General features: G+C 42.4%; 1 protein-coding gene across 1 annotated transcript; it reads left to right on the top strand.

Annotated features, from left to right (window-relative positions):
- The first annotated feature begins 43 nt into the window (after nt 1–43).
- LOC139156557 (vomeronasal type-2 receptor 26-like) lies at nt 44–17466 on the top strand. The gene is made up of 8 exons (XM_070732386.1): nt 44–81; nt 4748–5039; nt 6342–6493; nt 6770–7028; nt 8833–9666; nt 13578–13796; nt 15145–15274; nt 16562–17466. Exons 1-8 carry the CDS (start codon nt 44–46, stop codon nt 17464–17466), a joined length of 2829 nt encoding a protein of 942 aa, XP_070588487.1.
- Nucleotides 17467–23773: the final 6307 nt, after the last annotated feature.

Genomic DNA, 23773 nt, shown 5'->3' with positions numbered 1-23773 from the left:
GTTTGCCCACCAGTACCAAAAATGTAAGTGCCTGGCTGAAAACATGGCAGCACTCAAAAACCATCCTCGATGTCAGCTATGGTGAGTTTATTTGTTTGTTTAATTGATTGATTGATTGATTGATTGATTGATTGATTGTTTGTTTGTTTGGTTGGTTGGTTGGTTGGATGGATGGATTTCTATGCTGCCCTTCTCCACAGACTCAGAGCGGCTTGCAAAAGTGAGAATAAAATACCATAGAAATATAGCGAAAGAAACCCAAACCTAAAACTAATATTAAAACCCCAAAGATGTAAAAATCATGCATTCACATTCATTCAACTACAATCACGCAATCACAGTTTTGAATGCAGCAAGATGTTAAGCTCAACAACCCCAGGCTTGCCAGCAAAGGTAAGTTTTTAAAACCTTGCAAAAAGCCAGGAGGGTTGGGGTGGCATGGATCTTTGGAGGGAGTTGTTTCCACAGGACGGGGGCATTGCTTAGCTGATGGATCTGGAGAAGGAGTGGAGCAGTTGTTTAGCTCAGCTGAGATGCCAAAATCTGCTCTACCACATGAATCAGCTGAGCTTAAAAAAAGGGAATATAGGACAAGGAACAATAGGGGTGGGAGGGTGAAGCCAATCAGAGGTGGTATTTGCCGGTTCTCCAAACTACTTAAAATTCCCACTACCAGTTTGCCCAAACCGGTCAGAACCAGTTGAATACCATCTCTGAAAACCCCACTCCCCCTTTGATGTTTGGCAAGTAAAAAGCAATAATGGCTGGAACAGCATAAGAACATTTCAAACGTAACACTTGTCAAGTTTGAAGTGTGTAATGCATCTTGTAATGCATATGGGCCTGGTGATTTGAACTTGCCTAGGGTTGTAGGCAAGTACAAATGTAGACATAGTGTTGTGATTCAGTCTGAGGCTCCTCAGGGAACGGCTGGAACTCTGTCGGATCCATGCTCAGAGGGGGAGGACGAGGAACAGGAGGAGGAGGAGGACCAGGCTGACGGGGAAGAGGAATGTCAGGACGAGGAGGAGGGAGAGCAGCCTGAGACCCCCGGGGGGAGCTCTCCACAGCGAGTAGCCTGGAGTCATTAGATGAGAACGCACAGGCCATCATAGATATGAGGCAGAGACGGGCAGCACAAAGAAGGGGCCAATTAGCCAGGTATTTCCATCCCTAATAGGCAACAGCTGGGTTTGGGTTTGGTTCTCCTCAGCAGGGTTGAAAAGGCAGGCCCGCCCTTCCTGTATTGTGGAGAGTTATCTATTGGGAGTCCTGTGACCTTGCTTCGATCCTTGGCGTCTCTGATTCTGGCTTGTGGCCTAGAAGGCTGAAAACTTGGGGGCGGCATGGGTTTTATTATCTACAGTGGTGTTTGTGCCAGCAAGAAGCCTGTTGTATTGTCTGGCCGTCGTGAAACCTCTGTGAAGCTTCATAGCATTCCAGTTTGTAAGAACAGTTTTTGTTACCTGTGTTTGTTTTCAAAGATATAAAATGACTTTGTTTTTTACCAGCGTGTCTGGATACTCTTTTTAGTTGGTGTTGGCGTCTGGGGGAACCCAGACAGAACACATAGTAGCTTACAATGAGGCTACCCTTTTAAGAGAACTGATCCTGTATCAGGTTGGGTGCCACTCTCAAATGCTGGAGGGGGGGGGGGAAGCAAGCAAGCAAACAAAGAAAGAAAAACCCAGACAGTTAAGTTTGATGCTATTGGGCCCAGGAGTAGATCGAGTCCTACAAAGTCTGAGTGGCTGGGTTAATAGAAACTAAAGGCCAGCATTGCATATGTTGAACCTATCTGGAGCAGGCCTTTGGTTGCTAAATGGCTGTAGAAATCCAATGACATATGTTTGAATGAGTGTTCCTGCACATGGTCATAAGGGCAAAATACTAAAAGGGTACTGCAATAACCACAACTTTGAAACTGGATCATTGGAAGTTATTGTTTATCTTTGGATGACAATTTAGTTTGAGGTTATAGTAAGTGACCAGTTCTTAAGTCTGGTCACTTATTTATATTTATTATTTATATTTATTTAGATTTGTATGCCGCCCCTCTCCGCAGACTCAGGGCGGCTCACAACAAAGTGCAAAAAACAATTTATAACAAATCTAAATTTCTACTAAAAACATTTTAAAAACCCCATTTTCTTAACTCACATACATACACACATACCATTCATAAATTGTATATGCCCAGGGGAGGTGTTTCAGTTCCCCCATGCCTGACGACACAGGTGGGTCTTAAGGAGCTTACGGAAGGCACGGAGGGTAGGGGCAGTTCTAATCTCCGGGGGGAGTTGGTTCCAGAGGGCCGGGGCCGCCACAGAGAAGGCTCTTCCCCTGGGGCCCACCAACCGACATTGTTTAGTTGACGGGACCCGGAGAAGGCCCACTCTGTGGGACCTAATGGTAACCTAAACTTACCATTATTTATCTGTATAAATAAACCTGCCATTCTATCCAAGCATTGGCAAGATTGCCCATGCTTACCAGGGTATTACTAATTGCCATGCATCAGTATGGCCTATCAGCTCTCATACTATCTGAGCAAACTATGGCATAGGCCAAAATCCACCTTGTGTGCAGGAGATGAGTTTCATCCTGGTCAAATACACAAGTCCACCATGATTCTCATCTGCTTTGTGCATTGCAACAAGAGACGCAAACATGTTTTCCATTCTGCTTTAGGAAGAGAAGCTGTTGCTAAGGGGATAAGATAATGGCTGCTCTTTGCAATTCTCAGAAGAACAGTCACTCTTCATGTATTCCCCTGTAGATTTCTACTCACAAAAATCTTCTGAGAAATAAAAAATAACTGCTCTAAAAATTATCTCTGAGTCCTCTAGGTGAGGGCTGGATGTGAAACCTTAGTTGGTCTTGCAAAGAGGTAACTCCTGGGTTTGAAGAGTTGTCATTGCCTCTTTGGTCAGTGGCCAAATGTAGGTAAGAGGAAACATTTTCAATATAAATTTGCCCTGGACTTGTCCAAGTGGCATCGATGGTGTCTCTTGTGCTGAAACTTTGCTGAGTTTTCAAGTGCTACCTACAATCCAGTATCTGCACAAACCATTTCTGATCTAGAATTTCTGATCTTGGAAGGAAGGTGACAAGAATGATTGGGTTGTCTTTTAACCTCCTGCTGTTACTCTTCTGGCTCCTGCCTCCAAACTCTGTGAATAGGATGCAAACCAGATGTGCCATCACATGGCCTTTGTTTAATCTGGAGAAGTATTACAAGCCTGGTGATCTTATTATTAGTGGGAATTTGGCTCTGGGAATCACAGTTTTTCTCAACAATGGCCCAGGCTTTCGTAAAAACCCATACCGGCGTGTTTTACCAAGGGCGTAAGTTTTAACTGGATGGGATAGTTGTAGATAACTTTTTGCTTTCTTTGAGGTTTGAGGGATTCCGATCAGAAATACTGATCCTTGTAATATTGGCATTGTCCTTGTGTAGTTCAAATTTTTGTGCCTTTTTCAAGAAAGAGCCAAACATATTAAATACTGTAAGATTCTCAATTTTTGCAGAATTCATCACGAAGATGATAAATAACAAAAATAATTAAACATGCTCCTGTAGTGAAGAAATTGACATAAAGGAAAGGGAAGGGAAGGGATGGGATGGGATAGGATAACAAGTGTTGGAAGTCTTCTAGCCCAGCCCCAGGAACCTCTACACCACTTCAGACAAATGGTTATCCAACATCTTAAAAACTTCCCATGTTGGAGCATTCACAACTTCTGGAGTCAAGTTGTTCCACTGATTAATTGTTCTACCTGTCAGGAAATTTCTCCCAGATTGCTTCTCTCCTTGATTAGTTTCCATCTATTGCTCTGTGTCCTGCCTTCAGATGCTTTTGACAATAGCTTGACTTCCTCTTGTTCATGGCAATCCCTGAGATATTGGAAGACTGCTATCATGTCACCCCTGGTCCTTCTTTTCATTAAGCTAGATATACCCAATTACAGCAAATGTTCTTTTTACATTTTGGCCTCCAGTTTCCTAATCATCTTTGTTGCTCTTCTCTGCAATCTTTCTAAAGCCTTGACATCTTTTTAAAACTACAATGGCAATGAAAACTGGATGCAGAACTCCAAATGTGGTCTTACCATATTTTAATGTTGATTTGGGAAGAAGGTCAGAGTGGAAAAGCTTAATCTTTTTTTCAGGGTAGGATACTGAAAACAGAAACGTTTTTGAATCAGCCTCAATAATCAAAAAAGACCTTCAGTAAATGATCCACAAATAAGGTCATTTGATCAGCAATGGCTCCCAGTCCTGAAGAAGGTTCTCCAAAACAGCCCCCAATTGATTTCTGTATTGAGGAACAGGTGGGAAGAATTGCAGCCACTGGAGCAATCTGAAGATGGGAAGAATGATAGATGGCTATAAAACAGTCCATGATTTGGACAAAAAAGTTTTCCTCTTTGCTCACAAAACCATGGCAACTTTGTGCAACAGGATTGGGTGGCATAGAAGTCAGTTAAGTTAAGTTAAGTTAAGTTAAGTTAAGTTCAGTTCAGTTCAGGTAAGGTAAGGTAAGTTAAGGTAAGGTAAGGTAAGGTAAATTAAAAGTTAAGTTAAATTAAATTAAATTAAATCAAGAACATCCTTTAAAAAAACACAAACCCAGATGAAATCCGGGACATGCTCCAAGCAACAGCACAAAAGACAAGACAAACCTCAATAACATATACAATCTTTCCTATAATGTTCCCTAATGGGTTTTTTTTCACACTGTAGGCGACTGACCGAAAAATACCAGCCATTTCTAGCCTTGATGTTTGCAGTCAGAAAGGTCAACAAGGATTTGGCTCTTCTGCCCAACATCACACTTGGCTTCCGTATCTATGACAATCGACAAATTGGGATGATGATTTCCACAAGCAGCCTCTCCCTTCTCTCCACAGGAGGTTATGTGATTCCAGGTTATCAATGTGATAGGCAGGACACTCTGCTCTCTGTCATTGGAGATCTCAACTCCAAGTCGTCAAGACAGATGGCTTCCATCTTCAGCATCTACAAGGTCTCACAGGTAAGAAGGCTCCATTGGATGCTGTATAGAGTATACAAACCTCAGAAACACAGACAAAAACTAAAGATGAAACCAAGGGTGGGGTTTTTTGGGGGGGTATCTATATCAGTAGAATCTGCTATATTTTATGTATCAAGATAACCTCAAAGAGATAAATAATGAGATAATTCTGAAATGCTCAACTTCCTAACATTCTTTAAAAATTGCACTCCCCTTTTTGGTAAAGTATATTCTCTGTATGAGGTTAATGGTATGTCCCATTGTCTTTTGACATGTCATTACCAGGCAAATAATAATAATAATAATAATAATAATAATAATAATAATAATAATAATAATAATAATAATAATAATAATAATAATGCTATCAAAGCGAGAATTGAAAAATCAACAGATGATCCAAAGTGCAGACTCTGTAAAGAAACAGGGGAAACAATTGACCACAAACTCAGCTGCTGCAAAAAGATCACACAGACTGACTACAAGCATAGACATGATGCTGTAGCAGAGATGATCCACTGGAACTTGTGCCAGAAATACCACCTACCAGTGGCAAAGAACTGGTGGGATCATAAGTCTGGTGGGATCAAAAGTGGTCAAAAATGAGCAAGCAAAACTACTGTGGGACTTCTGACTTCAGACTGACTGAATTTTGAAACATAATACACCAGACATCATGATTGTGGAGAAAAAGAAAGTATGGATCATTAACATCACAATCCCAGGAAAGAGTAGCAGCTAGAGAAATTTGCGAAATATGAAGATCTGAAAATCTGCAATGACTCTGGCATCAGCCAGTGAAAGTGGTCCGAGTGGTCACTGCTGGACACAGTGCCAAAGGATCTCAGTGGACATTTGTAAAACATTGGAATTGACAAAATCTCCATCTGTCAATCGCAAAAGGCCGCTTTACTAGGATCAGCACACATAATTCGCCGCTACATCACACAGTTCTAGGTGCTTGGGAAGTGCCCAACTGGTGATGAAATACGAAATCCAGCATAGTGATCTCGTTTGCTGTGTTTTACTGTTGAAGAAATAATAATAATAATAATAATAATAATAATAATAATAATAGATGCATTGCCACACAGCTGGATCATAAAATGCCTGGAAGTCATTGGAGTCAATGAAAACATGAGGTAATTCATAGAAAAGGTGATTAAATATTGGAAGAGTGAGCTTTTTGTTGGTAATGAAAGCTATGGACTGATCAACATCAGAAGGGGCATCTTCCAGGGGGACTCTTTGTCCCCATTACTATTCATCATCACTATAATCCGACTGTCACTCATCCTACAGAAAACAAACTTAGGCTACCAGACTGCTAGGAATTCACCAAAAATCTCACACCTGCTGTATATGGATGACCTGAAGTTGTACGGAAAATCAGAAACTGAGATACAGTCACTAACCAACACTATGCAAATCTTTAGCAATGACATCAGCATGGAGTTTGGCCTGGATAAACGTGCTACAGTGGCACTGAAAAATGGGAAAATCACTGAAAGTGAGGGCATTGAAATGCCAAAAGGTCAAACCATCAAGTGCCATTAGCCAGAAGCCTACAAATACTTGGGCATCTTGCAACTGGATAATATCAAGCATGATCATGTGAAAACTGTGATCAGCAAAGAGTACATCCAGAGGACCAGAAATTTTTTGAAGAGCAAACTGAATGGTGGCAACACTATCAAGGCTATAAATACTTGGGCCATACCTGTCATTAGATACACAGCTGGCATAGTGAACTGGACTCAAGCAGAGCTGGACAACCTGGACAGGAAAACCAGAAAATTTATGACAATCCAACATGCACTACACTTCTGCAGTGACATTGACAGGCTGTATTTACCAAGGAAAATAGGTGGCAGAGGACTTTTGCAAGTGAAGCAGACAGTGGAAGAAGAGAAGCATTCATTAGCTGACGATGTGAAGGAGAGCAAAGAGTCAGCATTGATGGAGGTCAACAATATGAAGCTTCTCAAGGTGAAGCAAACTAAGTACCAGTACAGAAAAACTGTAACTCAATGTCGTATGGACAGTTGGTGGAACAAAGCATTGCATGGCCAGTTCTTGGGGAAGATTGAAGGCAAAGTGGATAAAGAAAAGATCTGGTCATGGCTTACAAGTGGAACACTCAAAAAGGAGACAGAAGGACTAATACTGGCGGCACAAGAACAGGCCATTAGAACAAATGCTGTCAAAGCCAGAATTGAAAAGACGATCCAAAGTGCAGACTCTGTAAAGAAACAGATCAAACAATCGATCACATACTCATTTGCTGCAAAAAGATTGCATAGACTGACTACAAGCATAGACATGATGCTGTGGCACAGATGATCCACTGGAACCTGCGCCATAACTCCATCTACTATTGGCAAAGAACTGGTGGGATCATAAGCCCGTAAAAGAGGTCGAAAATGAGCAAGCAAAACTACTGTGGGACTTCCGACTTCAGACTGACTGAATTTTGAAGCATAACACACCAGACATCCTGATTGTGGAGAAAAAGAAAGCATGGATCATCAGCATTGCAATCCCAGGAGACAGCAGAATTGAGGAGAAGCAGCTAGAGAAATTAGTGAAATACAAAGATCTAAAAATCGAGCTGCAACGACTCTGGCATAAGCCAGTGAAAGTGGTCCCAGTGATACTTGGCACGCTGGGCACAGTGCCAAAGGATCTCAGCGGACATTTGAAAACCATCAGAATTGACAAAATCTCCATCTGTCAATTGCAAAAGGCCGCTTTACTGGGATCGGCAAACATAATTCGCTGCTACATCACACAGTCCTAGGTGCTTGGGAAGCATCCGACTGGTGATGAAATACGAAATCCAACATAGTGATCTCGTTTGCTGTGTTGTATTGACATAATAATGCTAATGCTAATGCTAATGCTAATGCTAATGCTAATGCTAACGATAACGATAACGATAATGATAATGATGATGTAGACCATGTGTTCAGCTCCTGCAAGAAAATCATGTAGAGTGATTACAAATTATGGCACAATTCTTTGGATTGGATTGTCTGACTGAGTGTTATATAGGGTTTTTAGTTGTACTTTTTAAAATAGATTTGTTCCACATGCTTTGTTTTATACGTATTCTGTGAGCTGTCCTGAGTTTGCGGAGAGGGGCGGCATACAAATCTAATAAATTGAATTGAATTGAACTCTGTTGCACAAATGATCCATTGGAATTTATGCAAAAATTATAGCATCCATACTGGTATAAACTGGTAGGAACACAAGCCTGAAAAAGTTGCTGAAAATCAGTTGGTCAAGTTCTTGTGGGATTTTCACATAGAAACAGACAATGAAACTGACAAACAATGCACCAGACATTATGCTGGTTGAGAAAAAGAAGGTGACTATTATAGACATAGCAATACCAGGGGATAGCAAGGTTGATGAAAAGAAACACACACACAAAAATCACAAAATAATAACAATAATTTATTTATTTTTTATTGGATTTGTATGCCGCCCTTCTCTGTAGACTCGGGGCGGTATAATAACAACAATAACAAAACAACAACAGCAATACTACTCCTACTCTTACTCCTACTCCTACTCCTCCTCCTCCTCCTACTACTACTACTACTACTACTACTACTAATAATAATAATAATAATAATAATAATAATAATAATAATGACTCTTCATATGAAGAGAAAAGGTTTAAGCTTGCCACTCAAAGAGAGTCAGCCTGACTGGTGGGGCAAGGAACCACATAATCAAATTCACTACAATAATTTATTTTGTCAATCAATCTCATTTTCTCCAGCTTGGTTTCGCCTTTGATTTCACTGTTGAAGAAAGAACAGTTCATCCTTCCTTCTTCCAGATTGAGTCCAATGAATTTCCTCAGAATGTGGCTTTAATCCAGCTGCTCCTGTATTTCCAGTGGAACTGGGTTGGGCTTCTGGCCCATGAAAATGATTATGGAGAACATCTCATCTCATCTCTGATGCCAATGCTCAAAGAGAAGGAGATCTGTCTGGCCTTCGCTGAAGTGTTGAAATCAGACTTCTTTTCTACTACATGGTTGGGATTAATCAATATGTACAATTCCTGGTCTGCAGCTGAGATAATTATTCTTTTTGGAGACACCCATAATTTTGGAAATATGGTGAATGCAGTGAATTTTGACAAAAAAGAGTCAAAGGAATCATCTTCCAAACTTTGGGTCTTAACTTGCCATTGGAAAGTTACCATGGTGGATCCCGTAGCCATGTTGAGCGTTATAAATCCTTTCCATGGGGCTTTGCATTTTAGGGACACTGAGGATATCCCTGAGTTCAGCCATTTCCTCTCGTCCTTAGACCTTTTCAATTCACAAGTGGACCTCCCTCTCCTGCAATGGTGGGAAAAGGTCTTTTACTGTACCAACTACAAACCAGGTAAAATTTATCCAAAGTGGAAAACAAAATGCACCGGAAAGGAAAATGTACACCATCTGAAAATGTACACTTTTGAAAGAACTATGATGGGTGAAAGTTACAATATCTACAATGCTGTTTATGCTCTGGCACACGCATTACATGCAATGGTTGGATCCAGAGCCCAACTGACCAGGATGAGGCTTGGAAAGAAGAGCTCAGATGTCCAGTCATGGCAGGTAACTTTTTAACAGATTAACAGCTGCTGCAAAAAGATTGCACAGACTGACTACAAGCATAGACATGATGCTGTGGCACAGATGATCCACTGGAACCTGTGCCAGAACTACCATCTACCAGTGACAAAGAACTGTTGGGATCATAAGCCCGAAAAAATGGTCAAAAATGAGCTAGCAAAACTACTGTGGGACTTCTAACTTCTTTATTGGCCAAGTGTGATTGGACACACAAGGAATTTGTCTTAGTGCATATGCTCCCAGTGTACATAAAAGAAAATATTATTTGTCAAGAATCATGAGGTACAACATTTAAGATTGTCATAGGGGTCATTTTTTAATTATTACAGTCGTAGACCAAAGCAAATAAAAACACTTAGTGAATACACAATTAAAAGTTGTAGGATAAAATAATAAATAACAGATAAAATCCATGATAAAATCCAGTCTATCAATTATGCATTGTCAATACTACTAAAATTACAATCCATAAGCTGTGAGGTCTATATTCAGTTTGATACTATTACACACATATGCACACATATACATATATATATACACATACCCATATATATATCCCAGCCTCAAACGTATCCCAGCCATAGAAACCAGACTCAGAACACACATTGTAAAACAATCAAGTAGCCTGCAAGTTCCAACTACTCAGGATATCACGCCTAATCTACAACCATTAACTAATCAGCATACCTCAGCTACATCAACGACCCAAATTGTTACCCCACTGACTCACCAGGAAGTTTCTACACAGCAGGCAATTGCTGAGCCATCAAACCACACCCAGCCACCAGTATTTATAGAAGGAAGGCAGCTCAGGTCTCGCAGTGTTCGCCTTAGAACAAGGACAGAAACACCAGCCTGAAGATGACGAGTGAGACCTTGTCGAAACATCGCCAGAAATTTCCAAATCCTAAACAGGAAGAAACCCGAATATACCAAGACCGTCATACCTGTACCCGTGAAAATCTACGAAAACATATATATATATACGAAAACATATACAGTAATACCTCATGATACGAACTTAATTGGTGAAAGGAGGAGGTTCGTAAGACGAAAGGTTCGTAAGACGAAACATTGTTTCCCATAGGAAACAATGTAAAGTCTATTAATCCGTGTAACAACAAAAAACCCCCGCAAAAAACGCTGCCGCCGGGCTGTCACTTTTAAAACAGGGGGGGGCAGCAGCTGCCACAGCCGCCGGCCCGCCCAGGATGCTGACCTGCTGCCTCGCGGGGAAGCCGTGCAAGAGCGATCTTCTGCCGGCCATGGGCGAGCGGCGGGGAGTCGCCCATGGCCGGCAGAAGATCGCTCTTGCCCGGCTTCCCCGCGAGGCTTCCCCCCTCCTCGCCCGCCGCCCGCCCGTCCAGAATGCTGACCTGATGCCTCGCAGGGAAGCCGGGCAAGAGCGATCTTCTGCCGGCCATGGGCGAGTGATTGGAACTTCAGCCTGATGATGGTGAATGTGATTTCGCCGAAACGTCGCATAGACATGCAAAATATTACACAGGGCAAAACCCGAACTCAGAACAATCTACATACATATACCCGTGAAAATTTACGAAAACAAATATATATATATATATATAATATTCATTTGCAAAAACACAGAGATTGGAACTCCAGCCTGATGATGGTAAATGTGATTTTACCGAAACGTCGCATAGACATGCAAAACATTACACAGGGCAAAACCCGAACTCAGAACAATCTACATATATATATATATATATATATATATATATATATATATATATATATATATATATATATACACACACACACACACACACACACACACACACATACACACATACACACATACATACATACATACATATATATATACACACATACACACATACGTATACATATCTCACTATGATGAAGGCACATATTTGCGATGAATCCCTGAATTAAGCAATGAAAAAACCATCAATATTAATAAAAATCCTAGGATACAAACAACAAGTTAGAGTCATACAGTCCTAAGTGGGAGGAAATGCGTGATAGGAATGATGAGAAAAACTAGTGAAAATAGAAGTGCAGACTTAGTAAAAGGGTTTGACAGCGTTGAGAGAATTATTTGTTTAGTAGAGTAATGACATTTGGGAAAAAACTGTTCTTGTGTCTAGCTGTCTTGGTGTGCAATGCTCTGTAGCGACATTTTGAGGGTAGGAGTTGAAACAGTTTATGTCCAGGATGCGAGGGGTCAGTAAATATTTTCACAGCCCTCTTTTTGACTCGTGCAGTATACATCTCCTCAATGGAAGGCAGATTGGCAGCAATTGTTTTTTCTGCAGTTCTGATTATCCTCCATGGGCAGTTTTGGCACAGAAAGAACATTCTTTGTTGTGCTTTTTGATGATGTTATTGATGTTAGGTGACCATTTTAGGTCTTGAGATATGATAGAACCTAGAAATTTGAAGATCTCTACTGTTGATACTGTGTTGTCTAGTATTGTGAGAGGCGTAAGGATGGAAGGGTTTCTCCCAAAGTCCACTACCATTTCTATGGTTTTGAGTGTGTTCAGTTCTACATTGTTCTGGTCACAGGTTAGTTGTTCAACCTCCCATCTCTATATGGATTCATCATTGTCTCGAATGAGTCCGATCACTATTGTATCGTCTGCAAATTGCAGTAGTTTAATGGATGGATCATTTGAGATGCAGTCATTGGTGTATAGAGAGAAGAGAAGTCGTGAGAGTAAACAGCCTTGGGGGGGAGGCTGTGCTAATTGTACATATATCTGATGTGATTTTTCCTAGCTTCGCCTGCTGCTTCATCTGTTAGGAAGCTTGTGATCCACTTACAAGTGTGTTCAGGTACCACTAGCTGATTTAGTTTGGTTAAGAGAATGTCTGGTATAATGGTGTTGAATTCTGAACTGAAGTGTACAAAGGGGACCCTAGTGTAGGTCATTGGAGATTCAAGATGTTGTAGGATGTAGTGTAGAGCCATATTAACAGCATCATCTGCCAATCTATTTGCTTGGTATGCAAATTGCAGGGGGTCTAACAGTGGATCTGTGATGGTTTTCAAGTGGCACATCACTAGCCATTTAAAGGTTTTCATAACTACAGATGTTAGAGCAACTGGTCCATAGTTATTCAGTTTCTTGATGGAGGGCTTCTTCAGCACTTGGATAATAGTAGAGAGTTTCAAGCAGGAAGAAACAAAGCACAAATCTTTGTTGAAGATTTGGGTGAAGATGGGGGCCAATTGGCCAGCACAGACTTTTAAGCAAGAAAAAGTTATCTTGTCTGGACCTGGTGCTTTTCCAGGCTGTTGTCTGAGAAATAGATATTTCACTTCCTTTTCTGTAATCACTGGGGATTGTGAACCCAAGTGGATGGGTTCGGTTGTAGAAGACATACTATGTGGCTTGTTATGTGAAAGGAGCCTTTGTCAACTTCAGAGACATAGCAAGACTCAAAATGAACCTGATAGGATCCTACTCTGATACTTATCAATTTTTTCAGGATCAAAGGCTAAACTTTGGACTTATGGAGAGTATAGTGACAAACCAGGGCAGGTGCTTCCTTCCACATGGCCTCTCCTGGTCAGACCTGGTTCTTACATTCTGCTGTCTTTGACTATGAACTACAGAAAGTCACCGGAATTTAGCAATAGCAATAGCATTAATATTGCTTCACAGTGCTTTACAGCCCTCTCTAAGAGTCCTCAGACGGTGACGGCATACAAATCCAATAAATAAATGAATTATAAATAAAATCCTGATCATATCTCCACCTGTGGAACTTCTCTTATTTATCCCGTGTACACCTAACTCCTACAATGATGGCTAAAAAAGAATCACTTTAACCATGATATCTCATCTGTGGCTTTCAATCAATTTCTCCAATTACTTGAGGTGTTTTTTCCTTTCTTTCAGATTCTTCACTATTTGAGGAACATCCGATTTAACAACAGTGCTGGAGATGACATTTCATTCTCAGAAAATGGATTTGGTTCTCTTCGCTTTGATCTTATCAACTGGGTTTTTCTCCCCAATGAAAGTTTTCTCCCCACAAAAGTCGGGCAAATGGATCCCAGGGCTTTCCGAGGACAGGATTTTATCATCAATTCGGATGCAATTGTCTGGCCCACTAAGGTGAGCCATGAGGGAACATTGTAAGTTCAGGGAAATATTTGGAATCATGCACTTATGCACATCCCTTACTGACCTCTTAGGAATTGACAGAGGTCAACAATAGTGTTGGGTGAACCGAACCCACACAATACTGGTCCATACCAAATTTTGTGGTGTGCGGCGTACCGAACCCGTACCCATTTTTTAAAAAATAATTGTGCTCCGGTTCGGCGTTCGTGCTGAACACTGCAAAAGCCACTGCCCGGCTGTCAGGAGGAGGAGCCGGGTGCCGGTGGCGGCAGAGGAAGGCGAGCACTGGGGAGCTGTCAGCTGGTTGGGAGGATGGGATGGAGGCACAAAAGGAGCTGATCACATTGGCATCCTTAGCAACCTCCCAGAATACGTGACATCAAAGCTCCACCCCCGGAATCTCTTTGGGGGAGGGATTCCCCAGCTCCTTCAAAGGGAGGTCTTTACACGTAAAAATAAACATAAAAGGACGCCGCAGCGGCTCTGCAAGCAAAGGGCGGTCCTTTCACGTAAAAATAAACATTTTTATTTTTATGTGAAAGGACCGCCCTTTGCTTGCAGCACCGCTGCGGCATCCTTTTTTGTAAAAATAAAAATGTTTATTTTTACGTGAAAAGACGTAAATTTGAAGGAGCTGGGGAATCCCTCCCATGAAGAGATTCCAGGGGCGGAGCTTTGACGTCACGTATACTGCAGGTTGCTAAGGACACCAAGGTGATCACTTCCTGGATTCCATGCTTATTTTTACGTGAAAGGACTTCCCTTTGCTTGCAGCACCGCTGCAACATCCTTTTTCGTAAAAATAAAAATAAATAAAAATAAAAAATGATGGGATTCCGGGGGCGGAGCTTTGGCGCCACGGACCGTTCGGGTTCGGCTGAACTTTGCGTGAAGTTTGTCTGAACTTGCTGAACCCGAACAGCATTGGATTCGCCCATCACTAGTCAATAATGAATAGTCTAAGGGTAAAGTTTAGAGGGTTAGATGATGATACTACAGAGTGTGGTAGTGAGTTCCATGAATCAATTACTCCATTACTAAAGTCGTATTTCCTGCAGTCAAGTTTGATGCGGTTTATTTTAAGTTTGTATGTGTTGTTTGATCGTGTGTTGTTGTGGTTGAAGCTCAAGTAGTCATTGACAGGAAGGATGTTGTTGCAGATGATTTTATGGGCTTGCTTGGGTCGTGTTTAAGGCGACGTAGTTCTAAACTTTCTAAACCTATGTTTAGAAAGTTGCGTAGGGTAATCTGTTGCAAGTGGAGGAGTGGAAGTCTCTTCTAGTAAATTATCAATGGGCATTTTCTAAAGTGTTTATTTGTTTGTTTAATTATCTTTTAGAAGGTGCCCTTTGCCAGGTGTGGCATGAAGAAGTGCCATGCAGGAGAGAGGAGAAGAGTTCCAGAAGGAAAGCCAGTTTGTTGCTACCAATGTGACACTTGTCCAGAAGGGACCATTTCTAATCAGACAGGTGTGGAGCTGGGTTGTTTTTTTTCCAATTTACTTCGCTGCTGGTTTTCTCCCTCCTGCGCCATGTGGGTGTGCCTTGTGGGTGGATGCACACACTACGCGTGCATGGGCAATAATAGAAAATCCAAAATAATAATAACAATAAACAAAGCAAAAAGAAAGAGATGGTGACCACATACACATTGCCAAGACTCAGCTTCTGCGCATGCTGAGAAGGGAAAGAACATTTATTTATTTATTTTTTTAAAAGAGATGGCTGTGCCCATGGACTGGCATGAACTGATCTGGTTCAGTGACATTATCATGATGTCACCAGTGGGTCGCTACTATTTTGGGAGAACCAGTCCAAACCAAGAGGAACCCACCCTTTGTGTGTAGATATCAAATGTCAGTCTTCCAGGATCAAGGAAGTCATTCCCTAAATCAAAATATTTTTTATTACTGTTGGGATTTTTGATAAGATTCAATGCGCTCATACTTTTCAGCAGAACCTTTCAATTGATGGCCACCAAAGCTACATTTCCCTATCCACAGCAATTTCATACAGACTAGTTTTAGGACACAAGTTATGGATTACCGATTTGCATTGCTACTCCTGCTACAACATTCAATTAGAAAAACAAACTTCTTTTCCTGGAAGAGACATTTCTTCAGTTAATTTTTATTATGAGGAGTCTGCTTCTTCACTCAGCTCTATCAATCTCTGAGGAAATAGACCTGAGAGATAAAACAGAGATCCATCAATCTATGCCTTCTTGATAGAAGAAACAAAAAAAACCCAACAACTCTGTATGAGCAGAGGGGTTAATGCAGGGGTAACTAACAGGTAAGGTACATACAAGCAAAATAGCAACATTCCTGTCTCACTGATTTATGAGCTTGGGGGCTGAGGGTGGGGCTTCAAAGTATATAGTGGAAAAAATAAAAGGTCACAATCTGAAATTGAAAGACACAATAATCATACAAATGTCTAGGAAGCTGACAGCTGAATCTAAGCAAATCCTTGTCTCTGATTAACCTATCTCCAGAATCATCATGAATAAAAAATAAATTGCTGTTCTTGATGCCCCATGAATTACATAGTGAGTCATTCATCATCCCCTTTGTTGGTTGGCTACAATTGAAAGGGGACAGTTATGTCATCTCTGTGGGAGGAATAAAGTTCATGAGAAAGCACTTTGAAATTCTTAGATAATGACTTGATTCCAGATGCAGTTTACTGTGACCCCTGCCCTCTTAACCTCTACAGATCTATGTAGAATGCTTAAACAATGACTCTTATTTTTAGATGCAGCTCACTGTGATCCTTGCCCAGAAGATCAATATCCCAACAAGGAGAAGGACCAATGCATTGCCAAGAAGATCCACTTCCTTGCCTATCAAGACACTTTGGGATACGTTTTAATGTCTCTTACTCTTTTTCTCTCTGGGATCACAATTGCAGTCCTGGTGATTTTCTGTAAATATCATAGCACACCAATTGTCAAGGCCAACAACCGAAATCTCACTTACATACTCCTAGTCTCTCTTCTACTCTGCTTCCTCTGCTCCTTCCTCTTCATTGGTCGACCCAGGAAGTTCACCTGTCTTTTCCGACAAACTTCATTTGCCATTCTCTTTTCACTTGCAATTTCCTCTGTGTTGGCAAAAACTGTTACAGTGGTTCTGGCTTTTATGGCCACCAAGCCAGGAAACAAGACAAGGAAACTCTTAGGAACACGACTGACCAGCTCCATTGTCTTAGCCTGTCCTCTCATCCAAGCACTTAATTGTGCCACCTGGCTGGGAACCTCTCCCCCATTTCCCAGCTGGGACTTCCATTCCTTGTTTGGAGAGATCATTTGGGAATGTAAGGAAGGCTCCACTTTAATGTTTTACACTGTCCTTGGTTACCTAGGTTTTTTGGCCCTTGTTAGTTTCAGTGTGGCATTTCTGGCTAGGAAATTGCCTGACAGCTTTAATGAAGCCAAGTTCATTACTTTTAGCATGATGGTCTTTTGCAGTGTTTGGATCACTTTCCTCCCCACTTACCTGAGTACCAAAGGGAAGTCCATGGTGGCTGTGGAGATCTTCTCCATTTTGGCTTCTGGAGCCGCTCTTTTGGCTTGTATCTTTTTCCCCAAATGCTACATTATTCTACTGAGGCCTAACCTGAATTGTAAAGAAAATATAGTAAGAAACAAAAATTTCTAACAAATGCAAAGATTGGTCTGATTTATATTTGTGTTTGAGGCATATTTAGAATGTGATAAAATGTAAATGATGACATGAAGAAGGAAATTCTCCATTCATCGAGTTCCTTATCATATGCTGCAACTGCTTACCAATTTATCTTTGCTCAGCAAGAATCTGATTTTTGTTTGTTCTGAATTTAGAGTGTCTTCAGTGTGGTGCACTGCACTGCATTATTAAAGATATGTTTATTATTTCAAGGAGGAAATTTTCTTACTTTGTTCCTTATTTTATTTAGTTTATTTTAAGATAGTTTTTAAATGATTGAGTTCAGTATCAGTATTTTTAAATGATCGTGGTTGTTTCCTTAGAGGAGTGAGACTGTGCATAAATGAACTATTCAATTCAATTCAATTCAATTTATTACATTTGTATGCCGCCCCTCTCCGAAGAGTCGGGGCGGCTTACAACACTAATAAAAACAGTATAACAATGGAACAAATCTAATAATAAAATATATAAAAACCTCAACAATTAAAAACCATACAGCACATACACATCAAACATGAAATATAATAAGCCTCGGGGAGATGTCTTAATTCCCCCATGCCTGGCAATATAGGTGGGTCTTAAGTAACTTGCGAAAGACAAGGAGGGTGGGGCCTGTTCTAATCTCCAGGGGAAGTTGATTCCAGAAGGCTGGGGCTGCCACAGAGAAGGCTCTTCCCCTGGGGCCCACCAAACGACATCGGTTAGTCAACGGGACCTGGAGAAGGCCAATTCTGTGGGACCTTATGGGCCGCTGGGATTCGTGCGGTAGAAGGCGGTTCTGGAGGTATTCTGGTGGAGTGCCATGTAGGGCTTTAAAGGTCATTACCAACACTTTGAATTGTGACCGGAAACTGATCGGCAGCCAGTGCAGGCCACGGAGTGTTGTAGAAAGGTGGGCGAATCTAGGAAGCCCACAATAGCTCTTGTGGCCACATTCTGCATGATCTGAAGTTTCCAAACACTTTTCAAAGGTAGCCACATGTAGAGAATGTTGCAGTAATCGAACCTCGAGGTGATAAGGGCATGAACGACTGTGAGCAATGACCTCCTGTCTAAATAGGGCCGCAACTGGTGCACCAGGCGAACCTGGGCAAACGCCCTCCTCGCCACAGCCAAGAGATGGTGTTCCAATATTAGCTGTGGATCGAGGAGGATGCCCAAGTTGCGAACCCTCTCTGAGGTGGTCAGTAATCCCCCCCCCCAGGGTAATGGACGGACAGATGGAATTGTCCTTGGGATGTAAAACCCACAGCCACTCCGTCTTGTCTGGATTGAGTTTGAGCTTGTTGACACCCATCCAGACCCCAACAGCCTCCAGGCACTAGATTGCCTTCCGACCCCTGTCCTATTGTCTCTCCTATATCCCATATATCTTCTCTTCTATCGCTATATCTTTCTTCTATTTCTCTCATTGATTTATTTTATCTTATATTCTCTCTTCTATTCTTTCTCTAATTGTGTATTATTGTGTGTTGGACAAAATTAATAAATAATAAACAAACAAACAAACAAACAAATAAATAAAATTCCCCACCACTATTCAAGTCTTTTTGAAATGGTAGAATTTATATCCCTCATCCATACAGATTTGCTATACTTCCTCATCAATGTCAGGCAGAATTTCCCTGAGAGATGAGCAAAGTGTCAATTCAGAGCATAAGTTGGAGATAAATCAATGGCTTGCCATACTATCTGTAGAAGGCCTGGTGGTTATTGGAACTTGGGAGGGGTGATTTCATGAGGGAGCAGATGAAGCCACAAAGCATTCTTTTGAGAAGTTCAAGGTCATTATATGTCCACCACCTGGGCAGAAGCAGAAGGTGGAGTTGCCATCCTGGTACAACTTGAGTGGGCAACATGACAAGTTTGGGGGGGGGGGGGGCAAGGCATGTGAACTTTTAACTGGGTTGGAAGCTCAGGTTCGGGTTCTCCAGTGTACGTGCCAGGATGGCTCTGGAAATAAATTGGAACTTTGAAGAATACCTTGACTTGGATTGTGAATTCAAATTGGATGGTACCTGGAACCTTGACAATTAACCTGAATCTCAGCTTAAAATCTCATCTAGTTACCCCAGGCTTGGGGTGCTGGTTAGAGTCCTGAGTTCCAACATCTGACCAAGCCCTGGGCAGTGTAAAGACTCAAGGAAAAGAAGAAAAAATTGAAGGGAAGGAGCAAGCTGCCGGGGAGCCAGAAGAGGAAGACTTAGCTGTTGGATTCCAAGCCCTCTACGATCTACCCCAGGAATTCACATCTGCCAGAGAATTTGAAAGGGTTGAGTTTCAGATGGGGGCTAGACCCAAGCAGCCAGTTCCTGAGCCCCACTCCCTCTAGTAGGGGATCTGAGTTCTCGCCCCAAGGGAGGAATGGGGACAGCAAGAAATTATTATTATTATTATTATTATTATTATTATTATTATTTTGTTGTTATTATTATTATTATTATTATTAATATGCCACCCTTCTCGGAAGACTTGGGGCAGCTCACAAGATACAAAAACAATACAACAACAAATCTAATTAATTAAAAAATACTACTCCCATATATATTAAAATAAATCACAACCACACATCACATTTTGTAAAGGGGAGGGGTTGATCTAATTGCCCCATGCCTGGTGACATAAATGAGGAGGGTGGGGGCAGTGTGAATCTCTGGAAGGCGCTGGTTCCAGAGGTCCGGGGCCACCACAGAGAAGGCTCTTCCCCTAGGCCCCACCAGACGACACTGTCTGGCCAACAGGACCCGGAGAAGGCCAACTCTATGGGACCTAACCGGTTGCTGGGATTCATGCAGAAGAAGGCGGTCCTGTAAGTAATCTGGTCCGATGCCATGCAGGGCTTTATAGGTCATCACCAAAACTTTGAATTGTGTCCAGAAACCAATCAACAATCAGTGCAGTCCACGAAGTGTTGGAGAAACATGGGTGTATCTGGGAAGACACATGACCGCTCGTGTGGCTGCATTCTGCACAATTTGAAATTTCTGAACACTCTTTAGAGGTAGCCCCATGTAAAGATCATTGTAGTAGTCGAACCTCGAGGTGATAAGGGCATGAGTGACTGTGAGCAGAAACTCCCTGTCCAGATAGGGCTGCAATTGGTGCACCAAGTGAACCTGGGCAAATTCCCCCTTCACCATAGCTGAAAGATGGTTTGCTAACATCAGCTGTTGGTCAAGGAAGTCACCCAAGTTGCGGACCTACTCTGAGGGGGTCAATAATTCCCGACCTCCCAGGGTGATGGATTGGTAGATGTGATTATTGTTGGGAGGCAAAACCCACAGCCATTCTGTCTTGCCGGGGTTAAGTTTGAGTCTATTGGCACCCATCCAGATGCTAGCAGCCTCCAGGCAGTGGCACATCACTTACACTGCTTCACCGAGAGGGCATGAGGTGGAGATGTATAACTGGGTGTCATCAGCATACAGATGACAACTCACCCCATGTCCTTTGGTGATCTCTGGCCCCCCACTAACATTGACTGTGACCAACCAGAGAGGTAGGAAGAGAACCACTGTAAAATGATGCCTCCAACTCCCAACCCCTCCAGTCAGTGCAGAAGGATACCATGGTCGATGGTATTAAAAGCCGCTGAGAGCTCAAGAAGCGCCAGGATAGAGGATAAACCCCTATCCTGGGCCCATCAGAGATAATCCATCAGCGTGGCCAAATTAGTTTCTATGCTGTAGCTGGGCCTGAATCCTGACTGCTGAGGGCCTAGGTAATCGGTTTCTTCGAAGGACCACTGGAGCTGGAGTGACACCACCTTCTTGACAGCCTTCCCCATAAAGGGAAGGTTGGAGACCGGACAATAGTTATTAAGTACAGCTGGGTCCAGGGAAGGCTTCTTGAGGAGGGGGTGCACAAGTGCCTCCTTGTAGGGAGCCAGGAAGGACCCCCCCTCAAAGAAGCATTGACAATCTCCTGGACCAAGCTCCATGTCACCTCCCTGCTGGCTGACACCAGCTGGAGGGACACAGATCCAACATACAGGTGGCAGAACTCACAGCTCCAGTGGCTTTGTCCACTTCATCAGGTGTCACCAGATCAAACTCACTCCAGACAGTAGACTAGGATGGGCCCCTGTCATCTCAACTGACTCATTGTCAGCCAACACTGCATTCCAATTGAGTCAAGGTCTGTCCAAATCTGAGCATTTTTATCAGCGAAAAACTTGTTAAGCTCTGGATCAACACCAGTAGGAAAAATGCCTCATACTTGAATGAAAGCTGGGTTTATTCATCCAGACTCTGGCACACAATGAGTTCATTCAGTAGTCTGTAAAGTCTGTTTGAAGCAAGTTTATTAGATGCAAAGTCAGACTGGGAGCATCTATCTCTAAATAAATGAGCCATGCCTCTTCCTTGTGCAGGCCTAGCCTGTGTGGTTGTCATGCACTTAAGCTCTGGCCCAGCTGATTGTTAGGCCAGAATAGCTGCTCAGCACATTCTTCACTTGGTCACACCTCCACACTTCACAGCTGAGCTCCACTGCTGACACTGCCATTGCTGAGCCACCACGAGGTTTTGGAGAGGGGTGGCATACACATCTAATAAATTGAATTGAATTGAGGCTGCCGAGATGAGCTAATCATTGCTGCTGCAGCCATCCCAACCCCCCCCCCCGGAACGGGCAGCCAAAATTTTTACTGCCACATTGTGGGTGTGGCTTATTTTGTGATGTGGTTTAATGGTCATGTGACTGAGTAGGACAGGCTTGCCAGCCATAAGATCAGGTGGGAGTGGCTTGAACGGTCATCATTGTTCCAGTGAAATGTTAAGTCCTCGACTTACAACCTTACCAGTGTCGCTCGCTGGGATGACAATTTGTTTCGTGCTTCCCATGCTCTCCTTCCTGGGTCACCCCCTGCCTCAGGCTGAGTAGCTGGCAAACGGGTGCTGCCAGAAGCATAAATGCTGCCAGCACCCCTTCCACCCATGCCTTCTGCTTGCACCTCAGGTGGGGGGTGGCTGCGTGAGGCTGGAGGGGAGCCAAGCAGGAAAGAGGGAAGCTCGTCTGAGGCCAGAAAGGAAGAAAGAGGAAAAAAGCAAGGAGCGCAGATGCAGCAGCAGGGAAAAAAAGGAGAGCCGAGCTGAGACCCGTAATCCAGAAAGTGACAGCCGCCGATCAGCTGGAGTTGTGCACGCATCTTCATTTCCACCGGTGGAACTATGTTCCACCCCGTCCTGCCTGCTGCCCCCCCCCCATCATTGGTGCTTCACAATTGCTGCTGTGGTGTTACCAACACCCCCTTTCACCTGCGCTCCATCCCACCCTGGTGTGGCAAGCCCCAGGGGTTGCAGCTTGACAGATACTGATCTAGTTGTTCCTTTTTTAACATCTAGATCAGTCCTGTCAAACTGGTGGGTTGCAAGACAGCTGTGTCACACACAGCCCATACCCACCCCCACTCCACAAAAGGAAAAAAACATGTTGCAATACATTATGATATGCCATGCCATTCCCTAAATCAAAATATTTTTTAATATTTTTGGTACTTTTGATCAAGAGACTTGTTATCTAAGGAATGTTGATTAGGCGAGTTTGGTGCCTCTCCCAGACATTGTTGATGCTTAGCTCCAAAGAGAAAAATAACTTCCTTTTTCCATTCTGTTCATTCTGTCAACTAAGCAATGTCGCCTGGCGGGACCCAGGGGAAGAGCCTTCTCTGTGGCGGCTCCGGCCCTCTGGAACCAACTCCCCCCAGAGATTAGAACTGCCCCCACCCTCCTTGCCTTTCATAAACAACTTAAAACCCACCTCTGCCACCAGGCATGGGGGAATTGAGATCCTCTTTCCCGCTAGGCCTTTACAATTCTATGCATGGTAGGTATGTATGTATGTTTGGTTTTTATATTAATGGATTTTTAATCATTTCTAATACCAAATTACTATTGTACACTGTTTTATTGTCACTGTTAGCCGCCCCGAGTCTCTGGAGAGGGGCGGCATACAAATCCAATAAATAAGTAAGTAAGTAAGTAAGTAAGTAAGTAAGTAAGTAAGTAAGTAAGTAAATAAATAAAATCTGCTTTTCGTTACGTGTGCTTTTATCAATGAAGAGTTTGATTTTATGATTGTTGAGATGTGTTAGGTGTTATTATGTCTATGATTTATAATTATTGACTGTGATTTTTTTAATGTATATAAATGTAATAATTTTTTTTAAAAAAAGAAGCTAACTTAAAAGGAAAAAAAGAAAGAGAACAATAGGCTGTCACGCGAAGCAAGACCCAGCTTCTGAGAAAATAAATGAACTTCCACATCTTCTTTCTTT

Source organism: Erythrolamprus reginae, chromosome 1 (assembly GCF_031021105.1).
Source record: "Erythrolamprus reginae isolate rEryReg1 chromosome 1, rEryReg1.hap1, whole genome shotgun sequence".
Classification (NCBI taxonomy): Eukaryota; Metazoa; Chordata; class Lepidosauria; order Squamata; family Dipsadidae; genus Erythrolamprus; species Erythrolamprus reginae.
Note: the sequence above shows the minus strand (reverse complement) of the source record. Positions and strands in the feature narration are given on the sequence as shown.

What these genes read in the sequence shown, in the direction of transcription:
- LOC139156557 (XM_070732386.1), top strand. Translation starts at nt 44, where the DNA reads ATGGCAGCACTCAAAAACCATCCTCGATGTCAGCTATG. An exon ending in ACAATATGAAGCTTCTCAAG is followed by an intron (nt 7,029 to 8,832) that starts GTGAAGCAAACT and finishes CATTTTCTCCAG; the next exon opens with CTTGGTTTCGCCTTTGATTT. An exon ending in GACCATTTCTAATCAGACAG is followed by an intron (nt 15,275 to 16,561) that starts GTGTGGAGCTGG and finishes TCTTATTTTTAG; the next exon opens with ATGCAGCTCACTGTGATCCT.